Below are 24,108 nucleotides of genomic sequence, written 5' to 3' on the forward strand. Positions count from 1 at the left end.
GTAGCCCTGCCTGACTGGTCTGTACTTGCTAAATTAACCTCAAAGTCTCAGAGATCCACCTGCATCAGTCTCCTCAGTATTGGGATCCCTAGGGCAGCTCACACACTAAATCCTTTGGTTTCTGCTTCCCCACCTGGCATTAAAATGTCACCCCACCAGGGATTTTTATGTGGGTTCTGGGGATTGAACCCAGGTACTCATGATTTTATGGTAATAACTTTATGGACTGAAGTTACTTCTTCAGGCTCTCCTCTCCCCTAAAGATATGTTGTACTGTAGCCCATGCTGGCCTGGATTTACTGTTGTGGCCTAAGTCTGCCTCAGCCTCCCAAGTACTAAGATCATGAATGAACCATCGTGTGTGCTGAAAAAACTTTAAATGTAAAACAGTGGGGCAAATTACATTAAAAAAAAATCTTAGGAGTGGCATACTACAGGCCAGCTGTAGTTAGAGGAAGATACCTCAGGTTTTTGTGATTCCCACGTTAATGTCAGTAGGAAGAACAATTAGCATGCTAATCATGTGATGCCTGGCCTATTCAGCATGACCAGTCTTTTCGCTATCAATAGAAGCTCTGTTAGGCCAAGCACTCATGCCCCAGCTGAAGGCCACCTCTGAGTTGGTCAGACTGGCTGAAAGGAGGGGTAGAGAGAGAGCAAGACCCACCTGAGTTGTGGGAAAGCACTAACAATGTAGCAGTACCCACACAATCTAGAGAGCAGAACAATTCTAGATGTCTAGACCCAGTAGAGAACAAGTGACTCCACCCCCACCCGGAATGCCTAGTGATAGGCAGTTTCTCTCGTTCTCTTAACTACCTGGCCAGGCCTAGCTTCTACCCTCAAAGCTGTCTTGAGACTCCTTTTGACATAGAGGGTTTTGTTTTGTTTTTAATTGTCCTAATTTACTGTTCCTAATTTGTTTTGACAGTGACTTTTTTTGGATAAATTTAAAAAAATGTATTTATATTTCACCTTTTAAAATTCAGAACATAACAAATTCCATTTACTGGAAAGTCTACTATTAGAAACCCCTGAAGTGCATTAATAAAACGAGGTAAGTTTCTTGGTTGCACAGTGGACATGCTCTTTTTTAGTTCCCCCAAGTGACAGTTGTGTCCAATTTTGCTCCAAATTTCTATTAAGATCTTATTGCCTGGATATACCAGAGTGAACATTTTTTCCAGAAATAAGAGTGAGTAAAGAACTGAATCTTTTTTTTTTTTTTTTTTTCTTTTTTTCGGAGCTGGGGACTGAACCCAGGGCCTTGCGCTTGCTAGGCAAGCGCTCTACCACTGAGCCAAATCCCCAACCCCAAGAACTGAATCTTAACATTGGACCCAACCAAGTGATAAGACATAAAAATTTTGGCCCAAATGGGTCCTACCTTTGTTGAGCTACCTTTCCTTTATATAGGCAGAGACCTACAACAGTGCACAGCCAAAAGGCTGGGTGACATACAAAAGAAATCCATATGCCTTTGCTGGTTTTTTGTTAGTTGATGTGTTTAAATTTTTTTTTTTCCTTTTTGAGACAGTTTCATGTACCCCAAGCTGTCCTGGAACATAGGAGGATGACCTTGAACTTCTGCTGTGTCTCCCAAGTGTGTGCCACTCACTATGCTTGGTTTTAGAGTACTGGAGACTGAATCCTGCCTGGGCTTTGTGCATTCTAGGTGAACTCCCTACAACCAAGCCACACACTCACTCCTTCCCATACCATCCCCGCTTTTAAAAGCAGTTTGGGGAGATGGCCCAACAGGAAAGAGCACTGGCTCCTCTTCTTCAGAACCAAGGCTTGACTCTGGAGACTCACATGGCAGCTCACTGTCATCCAGTTCCAGGGCGGCTGGTACTCTCTTTTGGCCTTTGTGGCTATGAGGCATGCAGATGGTGTACAGACATACATGCAGGTAAAACATTTACATAAAGTAGAAATACAGTTAAAAAGAAAAAAAAGAAGCAGCTCTGGGAAGTTCTACTAAAGAACAATTTTGAATGATTTACTTTTTCTGGGCCTGTTTTAGCATGTTTGTATTAATGTTAAAATCACCTGATGGGGGCTGGAGAGATGGCTCAGTGGGTTAAGAGTGGTTAAGCTCTCCTTTAAGAGAACCCAGCTTCAATTTTCAGCACCTATAGGGCAGCTCACAACTTTAACTCCAGTTCCAGAGGACCTGACATCCTCACACAGACATACATGCAGGCAAAACACCAATGCACATGAAAAATAAGTCACCAGACCAATGACTGCACACTCTGGTACACTCTGCATGCTATGCTGAAGAAGATACTATTGCTACTGTAATGACAAGCAACAGTTTTGGCCAACATGGCACACTCCTCTATTTCAGACTGACTTAAAGCAGGACAGTTATGAGGATGACTGATTTTACTTTGTTTTGTGTAATCATGTTGAGTATGTGATTTTTATAGCAAGTTGGAGCCTAGACCTAGTTGATGAACACCAACAACTTTCTTTTACTTGTGGCCACTTCTTATTATGGTCCTCAGTTGTCTTTTTTTTTTTTTTTTTTTTTTTTTTTTTTGAGATAGGGTCTCATGTGGTCCAGGCCTCACATTCCCCACATAGCTAGGATGATCTTGAACTTCCTGCCTCTGCCTCCCAGTGTGAGGTCTACAGGTCATCATGCCTGGTTTATGTGGTAGTGGGGATCAAATCCAGAGCATTGTGCATGCTAAACAAAGAACTGTTCAAACTTGAGCTATATCACCATCTCAGATTATTCTTTTTTACGTTGTTAGGAATAGTTTATCAGGGGCTGGAGAAATGGTTCAGTGGTTAAGAGCATTGGTTGTTCTTCTAAGAGGACCTGGGTTCAAATCCCAGCATCCACAGTGGCTAACAACTATCTGTAACACTACTCCAAAGGGAGCTGATGCCTTTTGGCTCTGCTGGGCACACCATGCTAGTTATACACAGACATACATGCTGGTAAAAAGTTCATACACTTTAAAAAAGCAGAATAAAAAAATGGTTATCAGCTCTCTGCCTTGCCAAAGAACAGGCTTTCATCTTCCAAACATTTTCTTTTTGGTGGTGTTATTTACTTTTATCTTTACATATCAGTTTCTGAAGTGAAATTCCTGACGTCTAACTAGTGCCAGCTTTCCTGCTCCCCACTCACTGAATCCTGGAGCTGAGCCCTGGGACAGTCTAAAACTTTCGTCAAGATCCATGTGATTACACTCTCCCTCAGCTCTCAGACATACAGCCCTCTCATTTCCTTGTAGGCCCAGCAGAGAGGGCTAGGCTCCCAAAGCTCCTACTGACACTTCTCTCCCTCTTGAGGAAGCACTCCCCTAACAGGGTTTTCACTTGATGTAGGTGAGTATCCATCATGTGCAGTCACTAAATAGATGCTAGACTTTGAGAAGCTGCTCAACTGACTAACGTTAATGGGTTGCCATGTCACTGGGAGCCCTGGAGACATAGGTCATCAATTTTTTTTTAAATGGTGTGTGTGTATGTCTGCATGCGATCGCAAATGTACATATGTATGGCACGTGCCATACGTGAAGATCAGATGACAACTCTATGGAGTTGGTTCCAGGGATTAAACAATACCATTGGCCCACTGAACCAACTTGCCAGGCCCCAGCCATGGTATGTTCAGGGAAAGGTTCAACCAAAAGAAGCATTCAGGCCACAGACCCCAAACCACTTGCCTGTAGATACTTTTAGATGACAGAGCATGGGTGGAGTCATTATTAATGTATAAAATGCTTCACCTATGTGAGGTTAGGCCTCATAAAATTCATGTGGTATGGAAAAAAATGACAATCTAGACAAAACAAAAGATCCTAAAAAATTGTGGAAATTAGAGACAGGAGAGATGGCTCCGTGGCTAAGAGCATGGGCTGCTCCTTCAGAGGATGCTGCATCACTTCCCAGCACCCACATGGAGGCGTACGACTGCCAAGAACTCCAGTCCTAGAGCATCCAATGCCATTTCTGGCCTCCACTGGCAATAGGTGCACAGACAGACATACATGCAGGAAAAATAGCCAAACACAATTAAAAAAAAAGTTTGCACTGACTACGTTTCCAGAGGTCCTGAGTTCAATTCCCAGCAACCACATGGTAATGTCATCTGATGCCCTCTTCTGGTGTGTCTGAGGACAGGTACAGTGTACTCATAAATAAAATAAATCTTTAAAATTTTTTTTTTTTTAAAAATCATGGAGTGAGTAGAAAGGGGAGTGTATGACTGGGAATTTCAAGTTTATCTCTATAGAATCCCTCATTCATTTCCTTTTTTGCTTTTGGTCACTGACACTGGTACCAGGCTCCGTTATCTCTTGCTTTCTTGTTAAGGACTTAGTCACACCAACTCTCATCCTCAGCACCATACAGCATCGACAAAGACCAGAACACATCATTCCTATCCTGCAAAATAAAATTCTCCTTGAGTGTGGTGGCAGAGGTCTTTAATCCCAGCACTCAGGAGGCAGAGGCAGGAAGAACTCTGTGAGTTCAAGACCACCCTGGTCTACATATCAAGTTTCAGGACAGCCAGGGTCACAAAGAAAGACCCTGTCTCAAAACAAAAAACCCCAGACGCTTCAGCCGCATGTACTGCCGATGTCACTGCCTGCTATCCATGTTTTGATGACACTTCCTCATCTTCCCCCACAACTTCATCTGTCCTCACCTTTATCTTTTCTCTGTATTCCCTCAAATGTTCGCCCCTATAAATCCTGTTTCCTTTCTCACTTTCTCTAGCACTTGTCAGCTTTCCTCTCTGGTTTAATGTCACACAAACAGATCTTCCCTAAAAGTACATTGTCTCACCAACTAAGAACTCCATGTGAAGGGAGAAGAACACTCTGAAAGATGGGATGAAGGGCACAAGTCACTTACCTGTCCTTGACCTGTAATAGGTAGCAGACCAAGCAGTAGCCAGCACAGCTTTGCACAAAATTGCGCTGGGCACTGAGGAATGCCTCAGTGGTGTAACTGCCATGCTCCTGCAGGAAGTAGTCGAGCAGGGAGAGCTGTGACTGTTTCTTCACCTGGTGGATGGACACAGCGTTGACTACTGGTTCAATCATGCCACTGTCAGCTGAAATCACAAGAATCTTATATGGCTTGATCCAGAGAGGCACGCGCTCCTGTTCCCAAATGGACTGTGAAGAGACACAAAGGTAGTGAGAGTGGCTCATCTCTCTCCAAACTAGAGAGTAACATTTTCTTTTCAACCTCTCTCCTTGGTGTCTTGGACTGCAGGACATTAAATAAGTCAGACTCACTGACCTCCTAAGAACCAGGAAGTCTTCTGTGGGAGACAGGGACTCATGTAGGCCAACCTTGAATTCCTGAGCCCTGTCTCCACATGTTCTAGGATTACAGGTGTACACAACCACAAATAACAGAACTGGGAAGTTTAAAAGGAAGTTCAGGGCCTGGCAAAGGGAAGAAACTACACAGAGAGGTAAGAAAGAGGTAGAGAGAACAGGAGCTCTACCACCTAAGTAGGGAGAGTAGGAGCTATGGATATATGTTTGAGTAATGAAAAGACGGGGCTTTAGGGGCTGGAGAGATGGCTCAGCGGTTAAGAGCACTGACTGCTTTTCCAGAGGTCCTGAGTTCAGTTTCCAGCAACCACATGGTGGCTCACAACCATCTGTAAAGGGGTATCTGAACACAGCGGCAGTGTACTAATATAAATAAAATCAATAAATCTTAAAAAAAAAAAAAAGACAGGGCTTTAGGGGCAGAGAAAGTACTTTAGAAAATGAAAATACTTTTGGATAGGGTGGCATAAGCCTGTATTCCCAGCAGCTGGAATGTAGAGGCAGGAAGATCATAAGTTTGAGGTCAACTGTGATTACAGCCCAGTCAGAGGTCAGCCTGAATTACATGAGACCTTGTCTTCAAAACAAAACAAAATGAATGTACTTAAGCCACATGTCATATACTGCTTATAATCCTAGCATTTGGGAAGCTGAGGCATGAGTAATGGGATGACACAAGAATAGTAGTGGCTGAGAGTGTAAAGGGTACAAAACAAGTTCCATTTGGCTACAAGTGAGATCCTTTCTAAAAAACAAAACCAAAATCAAGAGAAAGTTAGTTCAAGTTACTTCTATCCCTCAAGAAACCTACAAATATACAGAATTGGATTGAACATATCATCAACCCAGGTGATAAATATCTCAACACAGTTTGGCCAGGCACTGTGGTGCACATCTGTAATCCTAGTACTCAAGCTGATGTGTGACTTCATTGTCATGAGTTCAAGGCCAGCCTGGACTACTTAATAAGTTCCAGATAAACTTGAACGACAGTGACCCTGTCTCAGAAAGACAAAGCAGCAGATGGAGAGATGGCTCAGGGGCTAAGAGCACCTCCTGCTCCTGCAGGGGGTTTGGGTTCAGTTCCCAGAACCCATGCGGCTTCTTACAACTAACTCCAGGTCCAGGAGAATCTGACACCCTGTTCTGGCCTCCATGGATACTACACACACATGTTATGCAGGCAAGCATGCCAGGAAAACACCCATACACATAAATGAAAATAAATGTTTTTCAAAAAGACAAAACAAAACCCAAACACTTGAGCACAATGTAAATCCATCCATCCTAGATCATTTGGGAGGTTCTGGCTTAAAGTACAAATCCAAAGTTTAGTGGTGCATGCATATCATCCTAGCCTTGGGAAGTGAAGGCAGGGGGATCAAGGGTACAAGTCCATCTTTGCTATAATTGAGTTCAAGGCCAGCCCAAATTACAAGATCCTATCTGAAATCACACCCCTCAATCAAAAAAGACAAAAAAAAAACAAAGAAAAAATAAAAAATAAAAAGACAAATGTGGCACTCTGACATTCAATATCAGAACAGGGCAGATGCAGTTCCAGAAAGAACCAGCAGAGGCCACCATGGCACTGTTCATTATGTGGCTGTGCTTCTCTGGAGAAAGGCAAACCAGTTTCAGCGTAATCTTCCCATGCAGACCTGGGTGGAGAGCAGGTACCCAGCAGAGCTCCCTGGAGCCTTTCCTTTCAGTGCCCCCTTCCCTGTGTTTTTTGTTTCCTTTCTCTACTGTGCTGAATTCTCTTCCTTTTCCTTACCTGCAGTTGTTTCAACACCTGGAAAGCCAGCAGCTCCTGGCGAAGGTCATCTCCACACTTGACAATGACTGAAAGGAGTCGCCAATTGGGAAGATGGCCATACGGGGAACCTTCTCTGATCCTCCTGTGAAGAAAGCAGTCACAGGATGATGCCAGGGTAAGGACTCAGACCACAGAGGAAGCCTGATAGTGTTTAGAGGTAGAAGGGCAAGGGCAGAAGTGAGCCCCTGAAGAAGTGAGCCTTGGAATATGAGGGGAGTACTCGGACCACTCTCCACCCTCTACTCTCCTCACCGCACTTTCTCCTGCCAGGGCTCTTTGAGAGCGACTGCAGAAGGGTCTTCAGGGTCTCGTTTGAAGGCTGTGGGAGTGTGAGCCAGCTGTTCTGAAAGGCGCCGTCTAGTGGGAAGAAAACACAATTTACTTAGAAGTTATCTCAGGGGTTGGGGATTTAGCTCAGTGGTAGAGCGCTTGCCTAACAAGCGCAAGGCCCTGGGTTCAGTCCCCAGCTCCGAAAAGGAAAAAAAAAAAAAAAAAAAAAAAAAAAAAAAAAAAAAAAGAAGTTATCTCAAAGCTGCACGTCCCCTTTCCCTTGCCTGTTTCTAGATTCCTGGTAGATTCTTGGTGCTGGGAAAGCCAGAGAAGGAAGCTTAGTCAATGGTACCACTGTGCTAACCTGGTAGTTTGTCATCACGTTAAAATGTAGAGAGCCTGGCTTTCCTCATTCCTCTATCCCAATATTGATTCACAATAGGCGTGACTCCAGAATCTGCATGTATAACAAGATTTCCTCTCTGCCTTCAAAGAGAAGGATTCCACTTGGGGGGTCTCACTTTGATTATTGGTTTTGGGTTTCTTTTTTGTAGTGCTGGGAACTGAACCCATGGTCTTTCACATGCCAGTCAAGTGCAACTTGAAGAAGTGAAACTCAAATGCCCTCTGGGGCACTTTCTTCTTTTTGGAACTCTTTCTCTTTTTTTTTTTTCTTTTCTTTTCTTTGGAGCTGGGGACCGAACCCAGGGCCTTGCGCTTGCTAGGCAAGCACTCTACCACTGAGCTAAATCCCCAACCTCTGGAACTTTCTTAAAATTTTCTTTCTTAGGGGTTGGGGATTTGGCTCAGTGGTAGAGCGCTGTCTAGCAAGCGCAAGGCCCTGGGTTCGATCACAGCTCTGAAAAAAAAAAAAAAAAAAGAAAGAAAGAAAAATGTCATTTCTTTTTGTAGTAGCTCAAGCAATGTCTCAGCTCCACCATCAGGGCCTCAAGGACAGAACAAGGACAGAATAAGATAAAGGAGAGAGACACAAGGCTGGCAGCTGGTGACAAACACAGGACAAAGAGAGGCAGAGTGAAGAAGATGAAGGATGATGTGATCGGGCCATACCGGATGTCCCCTGCCGCAATGAACACAGGCTCCTTGCTCTCCTGGCTGGTGATGCTGTCCACCGAGAACTGAGAGATGTTGTCACAGCTGTTGGTGTGCACTTCTGGGAGCTGGGGAGAGCAGGTCAGAAGTGCTAAACATGGATCTTCCTCTTGCCCCTGCTCACTTGCCACTAACTACCTGTGGCATGGTGGCCTACCACTCCCATCCAGCCTTCTCCTAAGCCACCACGGTTCCACATCACTATGGCCTTTAGTCATGGATCCCACGGCAGCAATCTCAAAGTGTGAACTAGTCCAACAGAATTCATGGAAATGCATAAAATGCAGGTTCTCAGTTCTCACCATCAGCCCAAATTAGAACTACTGGGGAATGAAATCTAGAAGCTGAATTTTTGTAAACTTTCTAGAATAATCCCAACACTCTCTAAGAACAGTCTCAAATTCTGCTTTCCCAGCTTCCACACCACACCCAGATGTATTTCTTCAGGCAAAATCTCCACTCTAATCTCCTCACTTTGAATTATAAAATATTCTTCTGGGCCCCAAGAAGTCTCTGTTCTTCCTTTTACAAAGTGCTCTCAATTCTACCTGCCATCTAATACCCAGTGACGCGTGTCTTCATTTTTTTCTTTTTTTTTTTTTTTTTTTCGGAGCTGGGGACCGAACTCAGGGCCTTGCGCTTACAAGGCAAGCGCTCTACCACTGAGCCAAATCCCCAACCCCTTCATTTTTCTTCTTAAGTGTCTTCGTGTAACCTCAACTGGACTGTAAGAAAGACAGAGATCTGTCTTTTTCACCAAATGTTACCACAGAGAATCCTGTCCCGCTTTTCTCCGACTGCCCCATAGTAAAGCTGGAGTTCTTCCCGTGGCTGACAGGGCTGAGTGAGTGCATTGCTCGTCAGGTCTGTGCCAGCCTCTAGCCTCACTCATGCCTGCTTCTCACCTCACACTACACATCAGTGCATACCAGTTTCTTTTCATTCCGACCATGGCCATGCTCCATTTTCTCTTTCTCGGTCTGAATGCTCTTTGTTCTGCTAATTCCAAACATGCTTTAAGCCTCAGCTGAAAGATTACTTCCTCCAAGAAATCTTTTGATTCCCATGCCAAGTCTGAGTAAGCACTTCTCCACCTTTGTGCACTCCCAGAATGTCTCATGCTCCCTGTTACAACGCAGATCACACCAGACTACAACTGTCAGCTATCTGGTCTGATTCTGTTAGCACATAAACTCTTGCAGGCTTATGCCAAGTCTCACTCACTAGCATATAGTACTCGTGATCCTTCTGTTTCAACTTTTTAGGTGAGATTATAGCTGTGAGTCACTACACCCAGCTATAAATATTTGTTTCTTCTTTAAATATTTTATGTTGATGAGTGTTTGCTTATGTGTACCATGTATGTGCAATGTCCACAGAAGCCAGAAGAGGGCACCAGGTCCCCGAACTGGAGTACTGACAGTTGTGAGCCACTACGAAGTTGCTGGAAAAGGAACCCATTTCTCCACAAGAGGTCTCCGGCCCTTTATATATTTGACTGAATGCATGCATAGCTTGTCAGTCTCTGCTGTCCTCAACTTTATATAGTAGATGTTTCTTAAATGTTTTATTAATTTCCCCTAGGTCTAGCTGTTCTTCCTTATATTCAGCCTGAACTCCTGCTGTAAGAGAGCAAACTTGAACCTGTTCCAACCAGCTCTTCAGAGCTTTCCTTCTCACCCTGCTACTATGTACAAATATTCACAGGGACACAATATTCATGTGCCTCACTCTGCTAACACGGTGTTATCTCACAGGTATCAAAAGCTCCCGTGCCCCCAGGACTATCTCCTTGGAGTCCCTCACCTCCACCTGCAGCTCGCCTATGTCATCCACCGACCAGGCTTCATCGTCATTGTCATAATTGGGCACAGTGCTGAAGCTGCCAGCCCGCTGCTCGTGAGTGATACCACATTCAGGCAGGTTCTCCACAGACCTCGTACTCCGAATTCGGTTTTCAGGAATCCGGGCAGGAACATTAGTTGTGTCGAAGTTTTCACATTCAAGAACTTCCACGTAGATCAGGTAGGGAGCCTGGGTGGGGGAGAGAGCACGGGCCACTGCTTCCCTGTCTAAGTTCTCCTGACACTGTTCCTTCTGTCCACCCCTGAGCAGTCCGTTATGACGGCTGACAACATGCACAGGTAGCAGCTTGCATCACATTTGGGTAAAGGGTGCACATGCCTTCTGAGCCTCCCCTCAGGGCTTCAGAGCACATGTGCAACCAGGAAACACAGTCTCAACTACCAGCGAGTCTTCCCGAGAGGCCCAGAAGCTCTGTGGGCTCATGCTAAAGTCAGGGCCCAGGAAGGTAGACACAAACACTGGATAAAATGAGATGTATCTTACAAAGAAAATCCTCGTTTTCAATACTTCCTCTGCAAGGAGAGTGTCAGCCATGAGGACCATCCCACTATTCAATGGGAACTGGAAACATTTTCCCTAACAGGACCTGGAAGCATTTCTTTCCTTTCTGCCACTCTGATCAAAATAGTCTTATAAACTTTTTCCTTTACATATATGGTGGTTGTGCCTGGTTAGGCTAAAAGTTAAGAGAAAGGCGGGAGAAGCTACCAAAAGGAGGGTAAGGAGTAGGTGAAAAGCCCCTCTCCCTCAATATGGCACAAGGCAAACTGAAATTATTAGGCTACTTTGGCCCATAAAAACAAGATTCAAGAAGTTGGGCAGGAGGGTTCTCAGGTACTCAGCATCACTAGAGCAGTGAGGTAGAGTCACCTTTAGCACATGCGCCATAAACTAAACGGGTTCTAGCATGGCAATAAGGAGCAATGCCTGAGCAACCTTGGGAATGCAGTCAGGTGAGGGAAGGGTCTGGGTGAGAGCCACTTACCTTATCCTTGGAATTGAGGACAACAGCTTGTGTGTGGGGCACACGGACCACGTGGTGGTCAAAGCCAGCCGTGGGCAGCCAGACTCGGGCAGGGAGCTTATGGTTGAGCAGGGAAAGTTCTGAGATCAGCCTTTGTGTTTTTTGCTCTTTAGTGGGGAGCGTGGCCAGCCGTTTGCCGATTGCCATCAAGGACTTGATGAATTCTCGCTCAGGGGCCAGCCGGACAGGCTACAGAGGGAGGAGATTAAACCAAAGATGGTAAAGGAAACCTTGAAAAGTGTGGCCTGTCCCTCTTATATCCTCCTGGCCAGGGACCCTAGTATTTAAAGAACCCCAGAAACGGAGCTACCTTTGGCTGTGACAGGAGTTTCCACCCTACTCTTCTCAGCTTGAATTGGGAGAACATGGCCCTTTTCTGAAGGCTACTTCCTGGGGACTCAAGATGGCCTGAGCTCAGCTCACTGGGACAGAGTCCTTTCCTTGGAACAGAGTCCTCAAAACCTCCCAAGCCTTTAGTACAGGCAAGGGGACAAGGCCTCAAAAGGCCATCCAGGACCTCAGACACATCTGGGCCTGGGTCTGTGCTAAGGGGCTCTGCCAGGCCCCAAAATCTAGGGTAAGGGGCCTGAATCAGTATTTTCCCATTCAAAGAAGGAAGATGCTCTTCACCCCAAGACTTCTATTGTTCTCCATGGCACGACCCCCAAACACCCCCACTCTTGTAAGGGCTAAGTGCACATGCAGGATGGAAAGAGGATGCGCAAACTTTATTAATGAGGGCATAATCTATGGGAAAAGAGAAGGAAGGTGGAGGGTGGTTTGCATAGGTGGATGGAGAAAGCAACAGCTCTTTCAGCTCTCAATGGCCCTTCTAAAGCTGTCTCTAGCAAGCCTCCTGGTTCTTCTCCTCCTCTGCCTCTCAGACACCAGGCTTCCCATCTGGGTTCCCAGTGGTAAGCCTGGTTCCTCACGTCAGGTATTTCAGCAGTTCCCAGAAAGGCCAAAGTCAGTCTGCAGACTAAGGTAGGGTGGGGAGAAAGATGGACTCAGATAGACATGAGTAAGAGTTCTATTAGTCTAAGCCTTTCTATGACAGGGACCTTTACCAAAACCACTAAGCTGGACAGAACGGTGTACAACTATAATCCTAGTTCCTTGAAAGGCAAGGCAAGGAAGATCACAAGTTGGAGGCCAGCCTGGGCTCTATAGCAAGAACCTGACTCAAACAAACAAAACCCCATACACTGATGGCATGGTGACCCACATTCTAGCACTCGGGAGGCTGACACAGGAGGATTGCCACAAATTCCAGGCCGACTTGGATTAGTGATCGCTAGGTCAGCCAGTACTACATACCAAAACCCTGTGTCAAAACAAAATCAAAGAGACTTACTACACAACTCCATACTCTTATGTCTCCTCAGCTACACAGAACAATCTCTTCTTTTTGGGATAAAATTTCATTTATCAGGATTTTTCTCTCCCTTTCTCTTTCTCTTTCTCTCTCTCTCTCTCTCTCTCTCTCTCTCTCTCTCTCTCTCTTCTTCTTCTTCTTCTTCTTCTTCTTCTTCTTCTTCTTCTTCTTCTTCTTCTTCTTCTTCTTCTTTTTTTGGTGCAAGGATCTTGGGTGGAACTCATTATGTAGACTAGGCTGGTCTTGAACTCACAGGAATCCTCCTGCCTCTACCTTCTCAGTACTAGGATTAAAGTTTGCTTATTTTTCTGATTCAGTTTTTACCCTCACTGCTCAGTATTAAAAAAAAAAAAATAGAAAAAAGAACATTTTTTGTTTCCTTTTTTCTTTTTTGACATTAAGAACAAACTTTATTCAAGACTTCTTTTGTTAATGAAAAAATTATTTCAAGAACTTCACCCACGAGTATACAATCTATGGCTTCCACCTAACTAAACCCCTGTACTCTCTCTTGAAGTCATGATTTTGTCTATAATAAACACCATTTTTTAAGAAGTAGATTTATTCAGAGTTTGGACACACTGGGAGCAGAAAGACCCAGTTTTCCCCCCATCTTCCTTATATAGTTTACAATATTATAGAAAAGATGAAACTACTAGGCTTGGAAACTGTTTTTGTTTTTGAGACAGGGTCTCACTGTGTAGCTCTGACTGGCCTAGCCGTCAAACTCAGAGATCTGCCTGCCTCTGCCTCTGTATGTGCTGGGATTAAAGGCACATACTACCACACCTGGCTAATTTTTTAAGAAATTATATATGTGCATGGGTGTCTGCCGACATGTACGTCTAATACCATGTGTGTGCAGTGCCCATGCAGACAAGAAGAGGGCATCAATCCTGAGACTGAAGTTACACATGGTTGTAAACCATCATGTGGGTACTAGGAATCAAACCCAGGTCCTCTGTAAGAGTAATCGATATTCTTTACCCCTGAGCCATCTCTCCAATCCCTCATTCTTGTTTTTCTACAGATTGTACTAGTCCAATTAGTGTTGTGCATATTGCAAGTGTTTAAGGCTGACCAGGTAGTAGGATTGGGAAACCTATCATGAGGCTCATTCCAGAGAAAACTGATTCCATCTCCTCCATTAGCTACTGACTGCCTGGAGCTCTTCACTAGGGGCGGGGCCTTGTTACCTTTTCCCACCCAGAACCTTCTTTTGAACACTGAGCAATACCATGTTTACCTGTACCTGCAGAATAGAATCAGGGTGTAAAGAGACCCATGGCCTCTACTCTATGATGGGGGAGGTGGGCTGTAAAAGCCCTGCACAGTAGTGAGGAAGGGAAGCTTCAAGGACAACGCTTAAGGAGAAAAAGAAAATAAGATGGACCTGGACTTTGAGGGTCTCTAGAAATATCCTGGGGGCTTCATACAGCAAGGGAAGAATGAGGCCCTGGTCCCCCCCCCCAGAAAGAGAGAGGGCTGGAGGTGGGATAGAGAGCTAAAGATTCATGCCTTCATCTTGATCCCCGAATCCATCCACTCAGGTGGCAAAGGGTCACTGTCCCAAGGGCCCTCCTCCCCAGCCAATTCATAGTCATCTCATGTGGAAAAGGCGGAATTCTTTTCCATCCTCATGTCAGCCTTTCAGTTGTAGACCCCTGTTACCTAACCATATTGGCCTAACCCCAGGCCTCCAAAAAAGAGGCTCTGCCACATGGGAGGAGTAGGGATCACGATTAAAGGGGATCAGCACAGGAACTAGGCAACAGATTGGGTAGATGAAGAATAAAATGTTAAAAAAAATATTTTTTTAAATCATCCAAACTCCCAGAGGGTCCAGCATTTCCTCTCGCGTCTTTGCCCAGGAACAAGGTCCAAGACCCTGTAGGACTAGAGGGTCATGGGTTAGTCCAGAGAGAATAAGAAGAGAGAACAGGGATTAAAGGATATCCTGGGCAGTGAGCTGGGGAGTGGGAAGAACTCAGACCTGGAAGAAATGAAGTTAAAAAGGAAAACCAGTTGTGGGAAGGCAAACTTTCCCTCAGGCCAATTCCTGTTTGTTTTTGGAGTTGGCTCAGCTAGCACAGGGTCTAACATTTAGAAAACTGAATAAATATTTGATGGGCTGATGGCTGAAGCCATGGGGAAAGGGTTCTTGGTGGGAGAAATGGGATCCTGGAGGCGGCTGCCAAGCAGCCCTTGGCTCTAATCCAGGGGTAAATTCTACCTCTCCCAGCTGTTTGCCCCAGGGATGGAGGAGCTAGGGCTAAGCAGCACCACATTCCAGCTGCTGTCTGCCAGCCAAGGATCAGTCAAGCCTGTCTGGGCCTGAGCCTGTCAGGGACCGAGCAAAGCTCAGGGGGAACGCCTCCAGGTCTGGAAGCCTAGCACGGAGATCCTAATCTCCGGGAATCAAAGGGGTCTTCACTGGTCATAGAAGACACAGGACGGAGAGGAAATGCGGCCGAGTGTGGAGCCTGCCACCCAGTCCCAGCCTGGCCCCACTTACGGAACTGAATGAATTATCAATACTCTCGGTGCTGGAGGAGAGCTCCTGGGAAAGGGCCAGAGGGCAGCGGGAAGAAGGGGAGGGGTTGGGGGGAGGGAAAGAGACAAAGGCAAAGAATTTAGCTCCAATTTGGTTCATAACTGCTTCTCTTGTGCAGCTATATCTTTCCGCTTTAGTGAAAGATGGCCAGCCTGGGACTGCCAGTTGCCAGAGTCTAGACATCTGTGGGATGTTGGGAAGACAGACAGCTCAGACCTTGAGGTCAAAGCAAAGGCACTTTGCATTTTGATTTATCTTCTGTTCTTGCCTAAACGAATCTGCCTTTTAGATCAAAATCCTAGAGCTGGGTCCCCAGTGCAGTAACTGCCTGGCCAAGGCTCATTCACATGCCTTCAGCCAACCCTCCTCCTCATGGGGACAACCACAAACTGCATGACCCCTGGGGTACAAAGTCTATGTTCTCGTAGCTTCTTGGTAATCTCTGGAAGAGCTAAGCTTTCAGATGTACACAACTCCTCTCAGTCAGCCCAGTGATCACCCTAGGAAACCTAATCCCTACCTTGAATCTGTGTGACAAAGAGCATCCCAGACCCAGGAACCTGAAAGCTGTGGGCTAGATGCTCAAAAATGCATCAGTTTTCCATCTTCCAAACTTCCTTAGGCTTCCTGTCAGGCTATGACACTAACTATATTGTATTTTTTGACCGATATTAGACAAATAGATCCTAACTAAATCCATCTGAGAGAGCTAATTAGCAGGGCAGTGGCAATCTTGATTCCAGCCCAAAGTCTAGATCCCACTAACCTAAACATCACCCCAGCTGAGGGCAGTAACACATGCCTGTAATCTCAGTACTTTGAAGGCTGAGGCAGACAGACCAAGAGTTGAAGGCTAGCACAGGCTACATACTAAGTCGTTCTTAGAAAACAAACAAAAAAATTACAAAATAAACACCCTTCTCCTGTGTTCAGCTGGTATCTGGGAACAAAGTGAGGGGAGGCTCATCCACTAATTGTGGAGCAGTACTCATGCACTGGGCCATCTCTCCTGGGTTCTGTATGCGGTTTCCAGGAGGGAGGAGCCCAGACTGAGGCAAAGTCTTGAGAATTCCTAGAGCATCAAGGCAGTGGGCATTGCATTCTATTTTACAGTTAGCATTTCACGCCTGTGCTTAATTCAATTCTGTGACTGAAGTTCTTGATAGAAGCACTACATTTGGGTTTTCCTCTAAGAATCTAGGCAGAAGAGCATTTGCAGGGTATGGCCACACTTGGACACACCCTGCTAAGGGTACAACTCTTCTACTTTGGGTAGAAGTGGGAAGAGAAGAGGCAGTGAGGGTGGCAGAATCTGTTATAATCTGCTGGTCCAACTTCTATCCTTACACTAGCTGGGGAAAGAATAAAGGCAGAAGATTGGCTCTAGCTGATCCTCTCCCCGACAAACCCCAGTGGACTCATTAATGTCCATGGCAGGCAGTAGGATCTCATGATCTATTCTCCTCCTACTACCTAGGTTTGAGTCACTTGTACTGAGTCAGCTTCAGGGAGTAAAGCTGAAGCCAAGAGCTGACATCACACCCTTATCAGGATGACATGCAGCAGATTTCTCTGTACAAAGGTTACAGTCCTAAAAAGACAAAGCTCATCTCTTTGGAGCATCATTATGTAGGGGAGAGTGTGATTAAGGGCTGATACCTAAATCACTCTCTGGTTCTTGTGCCACCCTGCCAACTCTATGCCAAAATATTTATCATTTGGCCACAAATAGGAAGGAGAATTGAGGCTGATAAGAAGTGCTCTGGAGGGGTGGGCTTGGGTGTGTCTGTGGCTCTGTGGGGAACATAAAGGAATCCTCTAAGAACACGGAAACTTCTGTGAGGTCTGGCCGGCAAAGGAGAGTTTTGTAGGAGACTCCAGGCAAAAAGTAGCCTCTTCTCTTCCAGAGCCCCTTCTTCACTTTTCTGGAGCTCCTCCATAGTGGGAGGAGCATGGGATTAACCAGAATCCACAAGGACAACTAAGGCTGGGAGCACAGTGTCAGGGCACACTCAGAAATTCTCCTTTAGAATATCTTGCTTGGGCTTTAGTAAGGAATGTGTATACTTACTGCTTCCGGAAACTTTCCAAGAAAGACGTACACTAACTAGATTCTTATATTAGAGCTCTGGTGTTAAACTTTATCAGCTCCCAGTCCAAGAACAACATTTTATCCTCCATCCTTTTGCACATTGTACAAGGATAACAGCTAATTGTTTAGTGAATGGATGTTTCATATAATGGAGGAAGAAAGGAAAACCAATTCCCTTGGTACCTCAAGCACAAAGGCATTGATAGACACATCATTGAAATATCAAAAGGGACTGGCAGAAATTCCTGAGCTGGTCTGTCTCCATGCCTAGTGGGATTTATGTTTATGTATCTGATTTCCCAAGGAGCCTCAGTGGAGTTAAGTGTCTCGCTGTCAGCATCAGATAACCCAGGAGGGCCTCGGGAAGTGCTCTCTTTTTCCTTTCCTGGATTAGTAACCCAAGAGGATCCAGGTGGGGAAGAAAGGCAACTGGAGAACCCACCCTAGAGATTTAAACACTCATAGAATACCTGCCTCTCAGAGCCATCCATAATCCTGCAGCAGAAGTTAGATGCATAGAAGAGGGACCCCAGACCAGCACAGGGTAAGAGAAACCCTAAGGCCTCTGCTTTTCTGGTCCTAAGATGCAGACTAAAAAATAGATACAGGGAAAAGTCAAGCCAGACAGGAGGCACCAGTGAACCCCTCCCAGAAGCACACTCACTCTGACCAGGTCTGACTTTACATGAATGAGACAGCTTCCAGAGAAGCTCAAGCCTGTAGGACCTCAGTTCCATCAAGATCTGGATTCTTCTTGCTCTGCAACGGCCTCCCTTTCTAGACCCTGGACTCTGCTGCCAAACTAAAGAGAAATGGAAACCGTCTCATCTAGCTCCCATAACAGCCTGGGCTTTGTCTGTACATGGATGTGGAACTTGTCACATCCTGGGTTCTTCTCCTCCATTGACCTCTCACAGCTGGGATCTGGGGAGGCAGATGCTGAGAAATAACCCAGGCAGCTCAGCGGAGTGACCAGGAGTGTGAGCTATGGACTGGGCTCCTGAGTGACCTTGGTTGTCATTGAATCCCTCTAAGCCTGTTCCTCACTGGTAAAAATCACACCACTTAGAGTTATTGTGAGGATTCCACATACATCATATGGCACGCTGCCCAGCATATCAATGGTCAATAAGCATTGGCACATTTAGCTTTAGTATCATTAAAATGTCATAATAAAGTACATTTCCAGAGTGAACAGGCTCTGAATGTCCCTTGCCTCTGCATTTCCTTTCTCTAACCACTGACTTCCCTCTACTTGAAAGAAACTCTACTGTATTAAATATGTGGGTGGTTTGCGCCACACAGTCAGATGCCAGGGCCATGGGCACAGGCATTCCAATGGTGCAAAGTCTTCATTTTTTTAGGCTTGGCTGGCAACCAGGACTAGAGCCTGCCAACAGTGATCCAGAGATGAGGACTGGAGCACAACTGTCTGGGATACCAGGCCACGGAACTTGGTTATCCACTGGGTACCTTTTCCCACTATTTTTCTAGATATATAGTGGAGGGTGGCACTAAGCTACTGACTGCTCACCCCCTGCTCTGAATCACAGGTTTGAGACCCTGCTGCTGCCAAACTTCTTTTCTCAGCTTTATCTCATCAAGCAGGCATTAGAATACTTTGCCAAGGCTACTACTTCTCTCTCTCCTTTTATATATCTCAAAGGAAGGCAGGCTGTTACATTCTGCTGAGGCCCTACTGGTAGAGAATAAATCTATGGGTTTTTTTTGTTTTGTTTTGTTTTTCTCTGGAGCTGGGGACCGAACCCAGGACCTTGCGCTTCCTAGTTAAGCGCTCTACCACTGAGCCAAATCCCCAACCCCGAGAATAAATCTATGTTAACAAAAAGTAGGATCTTTGGGGAGTGAGGGAAAAGAATTATGAGGAATGCCAGGAGAAGCTGATGTTCTAGTTGGCATCATCTCTCTCCCAGCACATAGAAAGAGCACAGCTCCTTTTCCTTCCCTGTGGATCTCAGCTGCTGTGATCTCAGCTAGGCCAGGTCTCAAGCAGGGTGCATCAGGTCTGTGTCACAGTTCTTAGTATGAGGTTAATGGAATGACAATGCCATTTAGTGAAATCAGCCCTGGACGAAGTCGAGAGTATCAGCCTTGCCATTAGTTAGATAACCTGAAGCAAGACACTTTATCTCTCTAGTCTCTGAATTTTTCCTTTGTAAAATGAGGCCATTGGAATACATGAATTCTAAGGTCTTTTTCCATTCTAGCATTCCATGCTTCTATGAGTGAAGTGAACAGAGAAAAGGACAGAAAGTAGAGCAGCCCCACATAAGACATCCTGTCTTCATGCAGCCCTCAGACACCTTGCCATCGTCCCTCCCCCCAATTTACCTCATCCTCATTCTCCACTTTAGGGTTGCTGGCTGTTCGTTTCAGGTTGCTGCTGAGACTTATGCTGGCCGTGGCATCTGACTTAGAGCGCTGGTGAGTCCTTTTAGAGGGAGACAGTCCTGTGTCAGGGGCTGGGCTTAAAGTTGGCAGCTCCCTCTTTCGGTGAGCTGGCTTCAGCTCATCTGAGAGGATTAGCTTCCGTAACTTGGTCCCTCGGGAGTGTCGTTGAGTGGAAATGTGCATGTCTGAAGAGTAGGCCCCAAGCAACAGGGCACACTGGAGGGAAAAGTTGATGCTCTGGCGACAACGGTGGACTATGTAGGGTTTAATGGCATCGCCCACATCCTCATCCATGTGGATATACATGTTAAGCAACTGGGGCAAATAGAAGTCCACATCCTCATTGCGAAAGCAGAAGAGCCGGTTGCCAATGTAGGCTTGCACTCCCGGCTCCTTGGAGTTATACAAGTATGAAATGGCCATAGAGATGTCAAATAGTTTTGATTCAAACAGCCTCAGGAGCCAAGACTGTTTGGCTGAGTTGTTCTGTCGTCTTCTTCTTGTTCCTTTGGCTGTGCCAGAGGCCACACCAGCCCCCATCTCATCTTCTTCCTCCCTGATCTCGGTAGGTGGATCATCTAGGCAACGGATCTCATTGTCCACACCATCCCCATTAACCAACTCCAGTGGGCTGCCTTTGCTAGAGATGGCTACACCTCCATGCAAAAGCTTGACTTTCTCCAGTACCTCCTGGCAGGCCTTCTGGGCCACCTCAGGGTCAATCACTGACAGTTCCCCGACCCCCTCCGTGATGACGCTTAGTAGGGAGCCCCCGTTATTCCCTGATGGGCTAGGAGTAGGCTCAGAAGTTGGCTTCAGGGTGGCAGGCTCCACTACCATGTCTCCCATGGCTACAGCCAGACTTCGAGCTTCCAAGCTAGAGGAGGGAGGGAGAAAAGAACAGAAAGGGACACATACAGGCACTGGTTAGTGGTATCATATTCAGGTCTTTCCATTACCATGAAGCCTGTTCAAGCAACTCCTCCTTCAACATCAGATGACGACATCTCAACAGAAATCTGCCCCCACTACCTCCCCACTTCTGATCACTGCATGCACACATGTTCACAGTAGCCTTGGTTCTTCGCTTGTATGTGAAAATGCTGTTTCACATGTGCAAGGTTAAGACAGTCTAACAAATTTTTCAGTCTACTGGGGATTGACTCAAGTCTTTTCTTTAAATACTTTTTTCTTGCTTTTCCTGTGTCACCTTCAAATGCTTGTGGGGACACTTTTCCTTTTCTTATTTAAGCTGTACCTCCTTATTCATAACCTATATCACACACAAGTCCTCTCCCCAATTTAGTATCAAAGCTATTATTGTCTTCTGAGACAGTCTTACTCTATAAACCAGGCTGTTCTTAAACATGTAGCAATCCTCCTGCCTCAGCATTCCAAGTACTAGAATTACAGGCACCAGCCACCACTCTATGCTTTGGTCATGCTTTCCTTTTCAGACTCAAAGAATCTAGGGACTAAGAGCCAGCAACTGCAATACTAGGCTTCACTTAGTAGAAAGATCTCTAATGTAGCCATCCAGTACCATCAACCTTGCAGAAGCTGCACCATTTTTCTTCTATCTGGCTTCCTAACACCATACTCATGCTCGATGCTTACAAGCCATACAAATGTAAACACACCATGTGTCTTCTGTCTGATTTCCTCCACTGCAAACTGAGGGGAAAGTACTTACTTTGCATTGCTGTTACACACAAGACAAATTTACTTGGAGGAGGAGATTTAACACAGCTCTGGCAAACAGTAGTACTCTGGTATTCAACAATGATAGCTGGATTCTAACCCCATAAAAGGTTAATAAACCACATGTGCATATACACTACTATTCTATAAGGGACGTAAATTGCATTAGCCATTTGTGACTCTTGAAAAATTATGACCACCTTCCCCTACCCCTTGCTGCTTTCCTCGCTGTCATATAAAAGCTCTAGAAACTGGAAGGGCTCTAAGAAGACAAAAAGAAATCAGGACTCGAGATAAACTTGTAGCAGTAGTCAGAGAATGCTGTTGATAAAAGCCACTGCCTCTAAGAGTAGCCTTCAGAGTGCCACCAAACCAGATCAGGGGAATGAGCAAAAAGCGGGAGGGGATTTCAGAGTGATCCAGATCAGGAAAATAAGTGTAGAATATTTTGTCAGATGATCCTGGCTTCAGAATCTAGGCATAGCCATCAGTAAACTCAGAGTCCTCATCCCAAACAAGCAAAGAATATCTAATGCACACTTGAGAAGAAGGAGAGGCCTTTATAGAACTAGACAGTAAGTCATTTCTAAGTGTTAGCGACATTATCCTTTGTTCTAGTGAGGCTGGGCTATCAATACTTTGTTTGGGTGGGTAGAAAAAGGTGTTCAGTATCTGCTTTTCCGGTCACTCTGAGGAACTTTTACTGATTTCTTCCCTGAGATAGGAGTCTCTGTGAATTTTCAGCTGGCCTTGAACTCACTATCAGCAGAGGATGATCTTAAACTTCTGAGCTTCTTTCTGTCTTTACTTCCCAGGCCCTAGGGTTAGAGACATGTATGTCTGCTCATGCAGTGACAGGGACTGAATCCAGGGCTTCGTGTGTGTCAGGCATGCACTCTACCAACCAAGCTGCACTTCCAGCTGCAGATGCCCTGCTTCCTACCACCTTTTCTTCATAGCATTCATTTGTCCAGTATGTTATCTGCCACCCCAGCAGTCAGGACCAAAGCTGAGCAGAAGCAAACTCTTCTATTCTCAGAGACTAACAGAAAGGAATACTTTAGCTTATTTTTCTCCCACTGTCAAACAGGAACTGTGTCTCTGCACTCTCTGATGAAGTGGGCTTCATATCGGAGGTAAGAGGTGGCAATTCCTTCACTACGCTCTCTCCCAGAGTTGGGCAGTCTCTGAGCAGCAGAACCAGCATGGCTGCCTGCGTGCTTCTGCCTGTAACTGTGACTATGGATTGCACAGGAGTAATAACGAGGCTTTAATCACTCATTGCCACACCTCCATAGGGCACCCTCATGGTCACTTTACTTCAGCTGGGACTTCCACCTTCTAGGTCTTCTAGCTTCAACCAATTTGGTTCAACTAACTCTTTCTCAGTATCTATATTTTTAGCTAATCCTTTTCATTTTTTCTATTCCAGAGATTTCTAAATTACAAAGCTCCTAAAAGTCTGCTCTTCAAAAACTTAAAGGGGGTCTGTTATCAGGTGCAGAACTGTAATCCTGGAGAGTCAGAGGCAGGAGGATCAAGAGCACAAGGTCAGCCTCAGTTACACAGAAAGGTTCAGGGCCCAGGTTACACGAACCATCTAAAAACAAACAAAGCAAACATTTTAAAGGGATTCTGAGAGTAGAAGCTTAGAGGTGGACCACTTGCCTGACATTTGATCCCCAGCACCATTAAAACAAACCAATCATCCCCAAAACTTCCAAATGAAATGAAGTTCTGTCATTCTCACATACAAGAGTTTTTAGATGTCATCAGGAAATTCAGTTTCCTGTTCCAGTTAATTGGAATTGTGTTCATTATTGACTCCAGGAAAGCCGGTAAAGACACTATCCCCTTTTATTCCATCGGCAAAAGGAAACAATTTCCCAGGGCTCAGCAAGGAACCCCAAATCACAGTATTCAGAGTATATCCACAGTGCAGACTCTCTCACCTGTTCGAGAAACCAGATGACATCAACAGGTGCAGAAAGCTGGGCATAGGACAGGTGAGGGAGGCTCAGTGGGTAGGAGCACTTGCCGTGTGTGCAAGTTTGGTGGCTTGAGCACCATCCTTTGAGCATAAGGCAGGAGAGAATCAATCAAGTCAGGAAAGTCATCCTCTCACCTTCACATGCACAGAGTAGCACATGGGCGCACGTGCAAACACACACACTCGCGCGCACACACACTCGCGCGCGCACACACACACACACGCACGCAAATGATACATGCAATTTCAGAAAAAGCAGGGCATGGTGGTATATGCCTATAATCTCAGCACTTGGGTAATAGAGGCAGGAGAAACTATTGTCAAAACAAAACTAAAACCAAAACCAAAATACAAAACAACAACAACAAAACCTCCCAAAAAGTAGGGCAGATAAGCCCAGCTTCTCTTTTATAGAAGCGTCTCTACTACTAGCTACCACCTGGTTCTTGGGGACTCAGGGGCTGCAAGTCAGAGGGTTATAGGAAGAATAGGATCAGATCATAATGGCAATTGAGGTAACAGAATAGAGACTGAGAAGTGCACTGCAAACTCAAGGATCTGAGTCTGATCCCCA

At 45.5% G+C, this 24,108-nt stretch overlaps 1 protein-coding gene across 6 annotated transcripts in view; it reads right to left on the minus strand.

Moving 5' to 3' along the window:
- Pi4kb (phosphatidylinositol 4-kinase beta) overlaps positions 1-24,108 on the minus strand; it is a 32,593-nt gene that overhangs the window by 3,219 nt on the left and 5,266 nt on the right. For 2 of the 6 annotated variants that reach the window (XM_032897790.1, XM_032897789.1), the window contains 9 exons: positions 23,497-23,615; positions 19,784-20,720; positions 15,301-15,345; positions 11,372-11,599; positions 10,327-10,554; positions 8,479-8,588; positions 7,390-7,494; positions 7,096-7,219; positions 4,885-5,150 (listed from right to left, as the gene is read on the minus strand). In XM_032897790.1, the coding sequence (XP_032753681.1) occupies positions 4,885-5,150; positions 7,096-7,219; positions 7,390-7,494; positions 8,479-8,588; positions 10,327-10,554; positions 11,372-11,599; positions 15,301-15,345; positions 19,784-20,720; positions 23,497-23,543 (2,090 nt within the window). In that variant the 5' untranslated portion in view covers positions 23,544-23,615. The remainder of the gene's footprint in view (positions 1-4,884; positions 5,151-7,095; positions 7,220-7,389; positions 7,495-8,478; positions 8,589-10,326; positions 10,555-11,371; positions 11,600-15,300; positions 15,346-19,783; positions 20,721-23,496; positions 23,616-24,108) is intronic. The other 4 variants (XM_032897793.1, XM_032897791.1, XM_032897792.1 and 1 more) reach the window with 3 other exon arrangements.

The sequence above is a fragment of the Rattus rattus genome, chromosome 3 (genome assembly GCF_011064425.1).
Source record: "Rattus rattus isolate New Zealand chromosome 3, Rrattus_CSIRO_v1, whole genome shotgun sequence".
NCBI lineage: Eukaryota > Metazoa > Chordata > Mammalia > Rodentia > Muridae > Rattus > Rattus rattus.